General features: G+C 45.9%; 1 protein-coding gene across 2 annotated transcripts in view; it reads right to left on the bottom strand.

Moving 5' to 3' along the window:
* Positions 1-13,402, bottom strand: part of CFAP43 (cilia and flagella associated protein 43) — a 113,403-nt gene that overhangs the window by 37,559 nt on the left and 62,442 nt on the right. Inside the window, exon 19 of one of the 2 annotated variants that reach the window (XM_075856473.1) lies at positions 5,764-5,841. The exons of the other annotated variant lie outside the window; for it this stretch is intronic. Coding sequence (XP_075712588.1) covers positions 5,764-5,841 — 78 coding nt within the window. The remainder of the gene's footprint in view (positions 1-5,763; positions 5,842-13,402) is intronic. 2 annotated transcript variants of the gene reach the window in all.

The following is a 13,402-nucleotide window of genomic DNA, read 5'->3' as shown; positions in this document are numbered from 1 at the left end:
CTTTGGCGTTCCCTCTAGGAGTGGAATCCCCAGCCAGAGCATTGCCGATGCTCTGGCTAGGGATTCCACTTCAGGAGAAACCCCTGACATCACTGTCCATATATGGACAGTGTTGTCAGGGGCAAACCCCAGAGCCATAGTCCCAGGCAGAGCACTACTACCACACTGCCTGGGACTCCTGCTCCTGACATCACTGTCCATATATGGATAGTAATATCTGGAGCAGAGCTGAAGTCCCAGACAGAGCGCTAGTAAAGGCTCTGCTCCGGTACTTTGGCTCTGGGGAAGCCCCTGACATCACTGTCCATATACGGCTAGTGATGTCAGGGGCAACCCCAGAGCCAAAGTCCCGGGCAGAGCGCTACCTGGGACACTTCTCTGCTTCGGACAACACTGTATGGACAGTGATGTTAAGGGCATCCCCAGAGACGGAGTGCCGGGGCAGAGCCGCTTGTAGCGCTCTGCCTGGGACTTCTTATCTCCCTCTGACATCAGCTCTGCCTGGGATTCCTTCTCTTCTGCAGACATCACTGTCCCTATATGGACAGTGATGCCGTGACGGTGGCAGCGATAGCACCCAGTGGCCGAGTGGGCCACCCCAAGGGTAGTGAGCCCCGGCACTTGCCCGGATTCGCCGGGTGCTGATGCCGGCCCTGCCAGTAGATCACTACGCGCCAAGGCCGAGATGTCAGCACTGTTCGACGTTGCGTGACGGAGGTTGGGAGAACAATAACGAACAGGAATGACAGTTTTTGCTCTGTTTTTATGCTTGCTAAATTAAGTGGCTTGTGGATCAAGTGGAGTTATTAAACCAGATTGGCTTGCTGTGTTCCTGTGTGTGAAACTGTGTTTGATATATGAATTGAGTGCTTGCTAATAGAAGCCAGCAATACTGACACAATTTAAATCCCTTTTTTTCCTTCTTAGCTTGTTTCCTGCTGTGCAGCTGACTAGGGGGAGGGGTTAACTGCTCTCAGGTGATATAATTTAGCCTACAGGCCTCAGTTGAGCGTTCTCTATTTTTAGGCTTGTTAAATTAGGTGGCTTGTGGATCAAGTGGAGTTATAAAACCAGAGTTGAAAAGAGGAGTTAAAGTCCCTGTAAGTACTCTTCTTTTCTTTTACTTTTTCAATTAATCAATGTTTTTTTGTTACTGGGATAATGGACAGCAAAATTGGAGGTTTTCTTCAGTGCAAAGTCTGCCATATGTATGCACGACTGGAGCCGGAATTCCAGGGTGAATACTTCTTTGGCAGATGTGAGCATGTTGTTCACCTGGAAGCTCACATTAGAGATCTGGAGGAGCAAAATGCAACACCGAGGGTGATAGACAATCTTGAGCGGAGCATGCTGCTCACTGAGCAAGCAGTTAGTGGGGTAGAACTGGAGGGTGAAGACATGGGTCAGCAGGATCAGGCAAGCAGCTGGGTTAATGTAGTTAGGGGTAGTAGAAAGGGATCCAAGAAAAGGAAGGCCAATTCTGTTTCTGATATTCCAAGCAGAATTGCCAAGTTGGGTGATGATGCGAGGGTGTCGGTCTCAGAAATAGCAGCCCTAGTGGATACTGATCTCCCTAAAAGCCAGGAGAACAGCCCAGCTAGTTGTCGCCGGGATGGTAATGCAGGTAAGGCAAGACAATTAGTAGTTATAAGGGATTCTATAATCAGGAAGACGGATAGAATAATATGTCGGCAAGACCGCCTCAACTGAATGGTTGGCGGTCTCCCTGGTGCCTGGGTGGTGGAACGGGTGGATAAATTAGTGGGAGGGGCTGGTGATGATCCAGCTGTCGTGATCCATGTGGGTACCAACGATAGAATACATGGTAGGTGGAGGAGTCATAAAAATAATTTTAAAGAACTAGGCTACAAGCTGAAGGGAAGGACCTCCAAGTTAGTGTTCTCAGGAATACTGCCTGTGCCATGCGCATCACAGGAAAGACAGTGGGAGCTCAGGGAGTTAAATGCATGGCTTAAGTCTTGGTGTAGAGGAGAAGGCTTTGGGTTCCTAGACTTTTCATTGGGGTACAAACTGTATTCTGCAGATGATTTGCACCTAAATGGAAGGGGGTCCACTGTGCTGAGGAGAATTCTAGCTGGGGTGACGGAGTATTTAAACTAGGGCTGAGGAGGGAGGTCAATGTAGAAAATAAAGGGGTAGTTAGGTTAGAGAGGGGTCAGGCTAAATAGGTGGGGGGAGAAAAAAAACTGTGGGGAGAGGACTAGACAACAGGATAATGAGATCCTTTTGTTACAAAACAGCAAAGAAAATAAAAATGCCCAAATAATCACATTTCTGATACTGAAAGTGAAAAATTGAAAGGCAAGTTAAAGGGCATGTTCACACGTGGCGGATTTCCTCCGCAACTGTCCGCATCAATGCCGCACCTAATCTGGGTTGCAGATTACGGCTGCGGATCTGCCCAAAATGTGCAGAAAATTGATGCGGACTAGCTGCTGCGGACTGCGGGAAAAGTGCTTCCCTTCTCCCTATGGCTATGTTCACACGGGGTCTTTTGCCGAGTTTTTTGACGCGGAAACCGCGTCGCAAAACTCGGCAGAAACAGCCCGAGAACGCCTCCCATTGATTTCAATGGGAGGCGTCGGCGTCTTTTTCCCGCGAGCAGTAAAACTGCCTCGCGGGAAAAAGAAGCGACATGCCCTATCTTCGGGCGCTTCCGCCTCCGACCTCCCATTGACTTCAATGGGAGGCAGGAGAAAGCGTGTTTTATGCCCGCGGCGCTCAATGTCCGCGGGCGAAAAACGGCGCGATAATTGCTGTTCACACGGAGTATTTTGGGGGAGGAATATCTGCCTCAAAATTCCGTTTGGAACTTTGAGGCAGATATTCCTCCCCCAAAATACTCCGTGTGAACATAGCCTATCAGTGCAGGATAGAGAGAAGGGACAGCACTTTCCCTAGTGAAAGTAAACGAATTTCATACTTACCGGCCGTTGTCTTGGTGACGCGTCCCTCTTTCAGCATCCAGCCCGACCTCCCTGGATGACGCGCCAGTCCATGTGACCGCTGCAGCCTGTGCTTGGCCTGTGATTGGCTGCAGCCGTCACTTAGACTGAAACGTCATCCTGGGAGGCCGGACTGGAGACAGAAGCAGGGAGTTCTCGGTAAGTATGAACTTATATTTTTTTACAGGTTGCTGTATATTGGGATCGGTAGTCAACTGTCCCGGGTGCAGAAACAGTTACTGCCGATCGCTTAACTCTTTCAGCACCCTGGACAGTGACTATTTACAGACGTCTCCTAGCAACGTTCCCGTCATTACGGGAACCCTATTGACTTCCTCAGTCTGGCTGTAGACCTAGAAATACATAGGTCCAGCCAGAATGAAGAAATGTCAAGTTAAAAAAGCAAGACGCATCCGCAGCACACATAACATGTGCATGACAGCTGCGGACTTCATTGCGGAAATTAGAATCTCCATTGAAGTCAATGGAGAAATTCCGCCATGAGTCCGCCACTGCTCCGCAACAGACAGAGCATGCTGCGGACACCAAATTCCGCTCCGCAGCCTATGCTCCACAGCGGAATTTTACGCATCGTCTAAACGAACACTGCTAAATTAAAGTGGAAGTCAATGGACAAACGGCTCCGCTGCGGATTAACGCTGCGGAGTGTCCGCAGCGGAATTTAAGTGAAATTCCGCCACGTGTGAACATGCCCAAAGTGTATGTTCACAAATGCCAGAAGTCTAGCAAGCAAAATGGGGGAGCTGGAGGCTTTGATACTGGAAGAAAATATAGATATAGTTGGTGTTGCTGAATCATGGCTAGACTCTTCACACGACTGGGATGTAAATCTACAGGGTTTTACACTGTTTCAGAAAGACAGGGCAAATAGGAAAGGTGGTGGTGTATGTCTGTATGTGAGAAGTGATATGAAGGCAAGTGTGAAAGAGAGAATAGTGGGTGACGATTGTGAGGAGGTTGAAACTTTGTGGGTGGAATTACAAAGGGGGATAAACACTGAAAAAATTACTTTTGGTGTAATCAATAGACTCCCCAATATAACTGAGGAGATGGAGCTATATAAACAGATGGAGCGGGCTGCACAGGCGGGTACTGTAGTGATAATGGGAGATTTTAATTTCCGGGATATTAATTGGGGTCATGGTTCGGCTTCAACTGCAAAGGAAAGAAATTTCCTCAACCTGTTGCAGGAAGATGTTATGCGCCAGTATGTGGAAGACCCGACTAGAGGTGAAGCTCTGTTGGATCTGGTCATTTCTAATAATGCAGAGCTTGTTGGGAACGTCAATGTTCGTGAAAACCTCGGTAACAGTGATCTCAATATAGTTATATTTTACCTATACTGTAAAAAACAAACACAGGCTGGGAGGGCAAAAACACTTAATTTTAAGAAGGCCAATTTCCCCAGGATGAGGGCTGCAATTCAGGATATAGACTGGGAAGAACTAATGTCAAATAATGGTACAAATGATAAATGAGAGATTTTAAAATCTACTTTGGGTAATTATAGTGCAAAATTTATTCCTATAGGTAACAACTATAAAAAACTAAAATTAAACCCACATGGCTTACACCTTCTGTAAAAAGGGTAATATATAACAAAAAAAGGGCATTTGAAAAATACAAATCTGAGGGTACACCTGTAGCCTTTGTATATTATAAAGGGCTTAATTGTCACGATCTGTGGGTTTGTGGACCCACTGGGCCGCACCGCCGTAGCGGGATGGCAGCTGGCCAAACTATGGTGTACCAAGTTAATATATATAGTCCAAGCGCAAGGCTACCTGTGATAGTCCAGAGGGCAGGGCCCTAGTTAAAGTGTATCTAAACGTTTGACAACATTCTGACATGTCATAGTGACATGTTAGAAGTTTGGATTGGTGGGGTCCGAGCACTGAGACCCCCACCAATCGCTAGAGCGAAGCAGCTGAAGCGCTCGTGTGAGCGTTCAGCCGCTTTGTGTCTGTTCGGCTTTTTCCGGAAATAAATGTATCTATGTAATAGAAAGTCTATGAACCCGTACTCCGATACATCAGCTTTCCGGAAGAAGCCGAACAGACACGAAGCGGCTGAGCGCTCACACGAGCTCACACAAGCGCTTCAGCTGCTTCGTTCTAGCAATTGGTGGGGGTCAAACTTCTGACATGTCACTATGACATTTTATATATTCGATCACTTTTATTCAATAGTTTCTCTTTATATGGAAAAAGTTGTGTTTATTCTTTATTTTAATTGTTTGTTTTTTTTTAACAACTTTATTTTATTAATTATTCTACTTTCAACATGTAATGCATTGGAGTACCTCTGTATTCGAATGCATTAGTCCCTACAGTGAAAAAGTGACAGGCTTTATTAGGCCATGTCTAAGGCACGGCCTATTAGATAACTAAATATGGCCGCCATATGCCCCATATTTAACTTTCTCTACATACTGACAGCTGAATGACTGTTTATGTGTACTGTTGAGCAACAGTAAATCCAGTTAGTCACAGCCATCACCGAGGCTCCAAATATTTAGACTCATTTGTTCACACTTCTGTCAGGGTTTTCCATTTATAACAGAAACCACAAAGCATTATTTAGGTATGTCATCCTAGGACGGATTTCAGCAGCGCCCAATGAACGCTAGTCTAAGTAAAATTTCCTAAAAAGCTACTCAACAGGACACTAAAAACACATATTAGAGACATCATTTGATTGATGTTCCCATGATAATACATGGAAAAAAATACATTGACTATAACTAAAAATAAATGATGATCTTTTAATATGTTACCTTCTGTCTTAGTTCTTTTATGCCATTCTTGAGACTCTTCTTTTGGTCGGAGTACTTCTTCTCTTCTTCTTTTATAGCCTTTAATTTTTAGATTTATTTAATGAAATTATTATTTTATCAATGGTAATATTATCATTAGAAATGATTTATCAGTTATAGGTTGTGGTTTTTAGGAAATATCTGGAAAGTTAAATAATACAGTACCCAAATGTCTTAGTACAGTGATCCCTCATGTTATATCTCAGGTTACAATATTTTTAACCTACAATGGTCTTTCTTCGGCAATTATAACTTACCAGGTTCAACTGTGGAGCACACTATTGGCTGGAAGACCTAATCAGCGTGCGCATTTCACAAGTAAAACACCTATAAATAAGCAGCACTCTGGGGGCAAATAGAAGCAATCAGCAAGTGCTGTATTACTGACGTAGCGCCTCTCTAGGGTACAGAACAGTGTTACATGCAGTGGCGTAACTACCACTATAGCAGCCGTAGCAGCTGCTACGGGGCCCGCGGCATGAGGGGGCCCGTGTCGCCCGCTCTGTAGAGAACGCCATACAGCCCCCCCTGTAGAGAACGCCATACAGCCCCCCTGTAGATAACGCCATACAGCCCCCCCTGTAGATAACGCTATACAGCCCCCCCTGTAGATAACGCCATACAGCCCCCCCGTAGAGAACGCCATACTGCCCCCCCTGTAGAGAACGCCATACAGCCCCCTCTGTAGAAAACGCCATACAGCCCCCCCTGTAGAGAACGCCATACAGGCCCCTGTAGAGAACGCCATACAGGCCCCTGTAGGGAACGCCATAGAGCCCCCCCTGTAGGGAACGCCATACAGACCCCCTTGTAGATAACGCCATACAGACCCCCTATAGAGAACGCCATACAGCCCCCCTGTAGAGAACGCCATACAGCCCCCCTTTAGATAACGCCATACAGCCCCCCTGTAGAGAACGCCATACAGACCCCCCTGTAGAGAACGCCATACAGACCCCCTGTAGATAACGCCATACAGCCCCCCTGTAGAGAATGCCATACAGCCCCCTCTGTAGATAACGCCATACAGCCCCCCCTGTAGAGAACGCCATACAGCCACCCCCTGTAGGGAACGCCATACAGCCCCCCCTGTAGGGAACGCCATACAGCGCCCCCTGTAGGGAACGCCATAGAGCCCCCTGTAGGGAACGCCATAGAGCCCCCTGTAGGGAACGCCATAGAGCCCCCTGTAGGGAACGCCATAGAGCCCCCTGTAGGGAACGCCATAGAACCCCCCCTGTAGAGAACGCCATACAGACCCCCTTGTAGATAAACCCATACAGACCCCCTGTAGAGAACGCCATACAGCCCCCCCTAAAGAAAACGCCATACAGCCCCCTCTGTAGATAACGCCATACAGCCCCCCCTTTAGATAACGCCATACAGCCCTCTGTAGATAACGCCATAGAGCCCCCCTGTAGATAACGCCATACAGCCCCCCCTGTAGATAACGCCATACAGCCCCCCCTGTAGATAACGCCATACAGCCCCCCCTGTAGATAACGCCATACAGCCCCCTTTGTAGATATCTTAAGGGGGGGCCTGTAAAAAAGGCACTATCTACAAGGGGGGGTTGTGTGACACCCAGGGGAGGGGGGGCCCCAGTCAAAAGTTTGCTATGGGGCCCAGTCTTTCCTAGTTACGCCCCTGTTTACATGTTTTGTACTGCTCTTTATCTCTGCCAGGATAAGCTGCTCCTTTGAACATTGAGTACGGGTTGCTCCATTTTAATTTTCTATTATACTGTACAACACCGTGAAGAAGCTTCTGTCCTCAGAGAAAGTTAAGTATAGCTTCTCAAAGCTCTTTCTTACTTTTATATGTAACGACTTACTTTATCTGTATTCATTATCTGCTTAATCTTCTACACCGTGTTCCAAATTATTATGCACATTGGATTTAAGTGTCATAAACATTAAATTATTAGTTTTTCAATTAAACTCTTGGATGGTATTGTGTCTTAGGGTATGTTCACACGATGAGAGGCATTTACGTGTGAAAAGACAGACTGTTAACAGCTGCCTCGTTTCACACGTAAATGCTCCTCCTCGCATTTTGCGAGCCGTCTGAGACGCTCGTAAATCCTGAGCTGTGCTTCATTGAGTTCAATGAAGAACAGCTCAAATTACGTAGCAAAGAAGTGCCCTGCACTTCTTTGCCGAGGCAGTCCATTTACGCGTCGTCGTTTGACAGCTGTCAAACGACGACGCGCAAATTACAGGTCGTCTGCACAATACGTCGGCAAACCCATTCAAATGAATGGGCAGATGTTTGCCGACGTATTGTAGCCCTATTTTCAGGCGTAAAACGAGGCATAATACGCCTCGTTTACGCCTGAAAATAGGTTGTGTGAACCCAGCCTTAGGGCTCTTTGGATCATTGTAATCAATCTCAGATACCTGTGATAATAAGCAAAGAAAAAAGATATTATTCTTTTGAATAACCCAAAAGAAATGCAATAGTTATTGCACGGTGCCGTCCAATTTCATTATAGCAAAAAAGAAAAACTAAAGACAAGTGAACCAACCAGCACACTTTGGGCAAAAAGTAAATACAAAATAAAGCTGTTTAAACAAAATACACAATTGTCATATCAATGAAAATTCATTGTGCATAACACTGGGTTACTAACATTAATGCAAGTACTATTACAGTATACCGACAATTTAAATATGTCCGTCCAGACCAATGTTAAACAAGATATTACAATAACATTTTGTGATTTAAGGGAAAATAACATCCAAAAGAAACGAAAGCAGATTATTCCCTCCCAAAAGTCCAGCTGCATGCCGTTCACATTGTGCGTTAGAACGGAAGACAAAGCCGACACTCCCAGAATCTATTTGGGGAGAAAGATTTGTGTCTAGCTATCTGCTAGAAATTTTCCACTGATACCTTCAAGTTACAGGCATCGTCCAGGTTTCAACATGTATGTTTAGGATGGGATCCAGCTGGCAAAGGATCCAGAGGAGACTTTTATAAGGATTGCCGAATAATAAATGATTGCATTCAAAACCTATATTTAGGCGAGGTGTCATGAGCCGTCATTTGTTCCGGAGACATTTATTCACATGACAACCATACATATCTGCTTTTGACCAGATTTTGTGTGTCTAAGACATATAAGGAAGCAAAGCATATTTTATCTCTTCATGAGATTCAGGTATAATTTGATCACTTTTTCTATTTACGGGAGACACTTTGAAGACACTCCCAAAATATGCTTAGAGAAGGTTGTTTCAAACCCTTGGCTCAAGGTTCTTTCACTGGTACCTTAGTATTGTAGGTATAGTCCAAGTTCCAACATTTCTAACAGGACGAAATCAAGTAATATAACGAAGGTCCAGGAGAGCCTCTCTTTTCCATAGTTGTCCTCGTGGCTTTTAACGGGTTTGTCTAGATCTCTCTCCCTTCGTGCCTCCTAACGCGTTTCATCACATCTGTGACTTCCTCAGAGCCATGGCTCTGAGGAAGTCACAGATGTGATGAAACGCGTTAGCCAATCACCCCTTAACACTTGTGTTTGACGTCACACACGGTGTACCTTGCTGGACTCTAACCTTAACCTGCAATGAGCTCAGTCGTGTTTGTACTATACCTGTATGTGAGGAGGCACGAAGGGAGAGAGATCTAGACAAACCCGTTAAAAGCCACGAGGGCAACTATGGAAAAGAGAGGCTCTCCTGGACCTTCGTTATATTACTTGATTTCGTCCTGTTAGAAATGTTGGAACTTGGACTATACCTACAATACTAAGGTACCAGTGAAAGAACCTTGAGCCAAGGGTTTGAAACAACCTTCTCTAAGCATATTTTGGGAGTGTCTTCAAAGTGTCTCCCGTAAATAGAAAAAGTGATCAAATTATACCTGAATCTCATGAAGAGATAAAATATGCTTTGCTTCCTTATATGCCTTAGACACACAAAATCTGGTCAAAAGCAGATATGTATGGTTGTCATGTGAATAAATGTCTCCGGAACAAATGACGGCTCATGACACCTCGCCTAAATATAGGTTTTGAATGCAATCATTTATTATTCGGCAATCTTTATAAAAGTCTCCTCTGGATCCTTTGCCAGCTGGATCCCATCCTAAACATACATGTTGAAACCTGGACGATGCCTGTAACTTGAAGGTATCAGTGGAAAATTACTAGCAGATAGCTAGACACAAATCTTTCTCCCCAAATAGATTCTGGGAGTGTCGGCTTTGTCTTCCGTTCTAACGCACAATGTGAACGGCATGCAGCTGGACTTTTGGGAGGGAATAATCTGCTTTCGTTTCTTTTGGATGTTATTTTCCCTTAAATCACAAAATGTTATTGTAATATCTTGTTTAACATTTGTCTGGACGGACATATTTAAATTGTCGGTATACTGTAATAGTACTTGCATCAATGTTAGTAACCCAGCTTTATGCACAATTAATTTTCATTGATATGACAATTGTGCATGTATAATGAAATTTATATCAATACTTTAAAAAAAAAAAAGTTTTTAATAATAAATAATTTTGTATTTTGTTTAAACAGCTTCAGGCCTCATTTACACGAGCGTGTGCGTTTTGCGCGCGCAAAAAACGCTGCGTTTTGCGCGCGCAAAAGGCACTTGGCAGCTCCGTGTGTCATCCGTGTATGATGCGCGGCTGCGTGATTTTCGCGCAGCCGCCATCATAGAGATGAGGCTAGTCGACGCCCGTCACTGTCCAAGGTGCTGAAAGAGCTAACTGATCGGCAGTAACTCTTTCAGCACCCTCGACAGTGAATGCCGAACACAATATACACCAACCTGTGAATAAAAAAAGACTTTCATACTTACCAAGAACTTCCTGCTTCCCCCAGTCCGGGCTCCCGGCCGTTGCCTTGGTGACGCGTCCCTCTCTTGTCATCCGGCCCCACCTCCCAGGATGACGCCGCAGTCCATGAGACCGCTGCAGCCTGTGATTGGCTGCAGCCTGTGCTTGGCCTGTGATTGGCTGCAGCTGTCACTTGGACTGAACTGCCATCCCGGGAGGTCGGACCGGAGTTATCGGTAAGTCAGAACGTCTTTTTTTTTTTACAGGTTCATGGATTTTCGGAGCGGAAGTCACTGTCCATGGTGCTGAACCAGTTTAACGCTTTCAGCACCGTGGACAGTGACTGTCTCCTGACGTCGCGTACCCGAACATTTTTTACCGGTTTCGGGCAAAACGAGTTTGGCCGAACCCGGGGAAGTTCGGTGCGCTCATCTCGAATTTGACACTCCGTTTGGATGTTTGTAAACAGAAAAGCACGTGGTGCTTTTCTGTTTACATTCAGGAGTTTGACAGCTCTTGCGCGAATCACGCAGTTCGCACGGAAGTGCTTCCGTGCGCCATGCGTGGTTTTCACGCACCCATTGACTTCAATGGGTGCGTGAGTGCGCGAAAAACGCACGATTATAGAACATGTCGTGAGTTTTTTTCTGCGCACACGCGCTGAGCGCAATTCACGCATCGTCTAAACTGCCCCATTGACTAATATAGGTGCGTACGACATGCGTGCAAAGCACGCGCGTCGCACGCGCGTATATTACGTTCGTGTAAATGAGGCCTTATTTTGTATTTACTTTTTGCCCAAAGTGTGCTGGTTGGTCCACTTGTCTTTCGTTTTTCTTTTTTGCTATACCTGTGATAATTAGTTTGCCAGGTGTGCCCAATCAAAGAAAAACTACTTAAGAGGGACGTTCCACATTATTATCCAGGCCCAGGGGCGTAGCTAAAGGCTCATGGGCCCTGATGCAAAAGTTCTTATTGGGCCCGCCCCCCCCCCCCCCGCAAACTTCTCATGGCCGACGGTCCGCAGCTTTCAGCTGCATCGCTGGGTCTCCTAAGTGACCCAACAATGCAACACTAGCAGCCGGGGGCGTCACTAAGGACTTAAAATGTCAGGGGAAATAGCCCCAATACATATGTGTCCACCCAAAAAAAAATGCGTGTATAGGAGACAGCATATCTATAGCACTACGACCCTATAAACTATGGATAGGATTAGATACAGTTGCTCAGCAGACAGTATCACACATGATAGGATTAGATACAGTGGCTGAGCAGACAGTATCACACATGATAGGATTAGATACAGTGGCTGAGCAGACAGTATCACACATGATAGGATTAGATAAAGTGGCTCAGCAGACAGTATCACACATGATAGGATTAAATACAGTGGCTGAGCAAACAGTATTACACATGATAGGATTAGATACAGTGGCTCAGAAGGCAGTATCACACATGATAGGATTAGATACAGTGGCTCAGCAGACAGTATCACACATGATAGAATTAGATATAGGGCCCAGCAGACAGTATCACACATGATCGGATTAGATACGGGGCCCAGCTTGCTGACATTGCGGCTCCAGCGCTGGACCCAGGAAAGGTAAGAATAATAATCACCACAGATGGTCAAGTACTGGATGGTACCCGGCTCTTCCCAGCACCCCTGGTGGCGGTGGGTACCGGGGTAATAATGGGGGTTAGTGTTGGCCTCTGCACCGGCTAACACTAAGCCCCGCCTTAGCAATGGTTGCTGTCACTCAGCCGGCGGCCATTACTAAGGCGATAGTAATATAGTTTAAAAAAAAACACAAAGACATAGAAAAAATATTTTATTGAAATAAAAAAAAAAAACCCACACAACCCTCATTAACCATTTTATTGATAATAAAAAAAAAAGCAGTCATCGAAGTAGTCCTGGAATCTGACGTAGTCCAACGACCGAACCAGTAAGAAAACACACAAAAAAAAACGATTAGTAACACGTGTTAGGCTTAGATACAGGGCCCATGTGTGATACTGTCTGTGGGACCCTGTATCTAAGCCTACCACAAGGTAGGCTTAGATACAGGGTCCAGCAGACAGTAATCTTATACAGTATAAGATTACTGTGTGCTGGGCCCTGTATCTAAACCTATAGTGCGGTAGGCTTATATACAGGGCCCATCAGACAGGATCACACATGGGACATGTATCTAAACCTACAGTGTGGTACGCTTATATACAGGGCCCATCAGACATGATCACACATGGGCCATGTATCTAAGCCTACCATGTGATTGGCTTAGATACAGGGCCCAGCATACAGGATCACGCATGGGCCATGTATCTAAGCCTACCATGTGATTGGCTTAGATACAGGGCCCAGCAGACAGGATCACACAATCTGTGATCCTGTCTCATGGGCCCTCTAAGCCTGCTACATCGTAGGCTTAAATCGGTTGTGCAGTCCCTAAACATTGATGGCCTATCCTCAGGATAGGCCATCAATAGCTGATGTGTCAGAGTCCGTCTCCCGGGACCCGCCAATCAGCTGTTTTGAAGGGGCTGCAGCGCTCGTACGAGAGCTGCTTCCCCTTAATTTCACTACTCGCTCACACTGTGAATCGCCGACACCGATTCACAGTGTGACCGGAATGAAGGGGAGCAGCTCTCGTACGAGTGATGAGGCCCCTTCAAAACAGCTGATTGGCGGGTCCCGGGAGTCGGAACCCGCCAGTCAGGGCTACTAATCTTACCTTCCTCTTCAGCCGCGGCGGAAGTTCTGTCCTCTCGATGTTGTGCGCGGCGCATAGCGCTGTGACGT

This window comes from Rhinoderma darwinii, chromosome 3, assembly GCF_050947455.1.
Source record: "Rhinoderma darwinii isolate aRhiDar2 chromosome 3, aRhiDar2.hap1, whole genome shotgun sequence".
NCBI lineage: Eukaryota > Metazoa > Chordata > Amphibia > Anura > Rhinodermatidae > Rhinoderma > Rhinoderma darwinii.
Note: the sequence above shows the minus strand (reverse complement) of the source record. Positions and strands in the feature narration are given on the sequence as shown.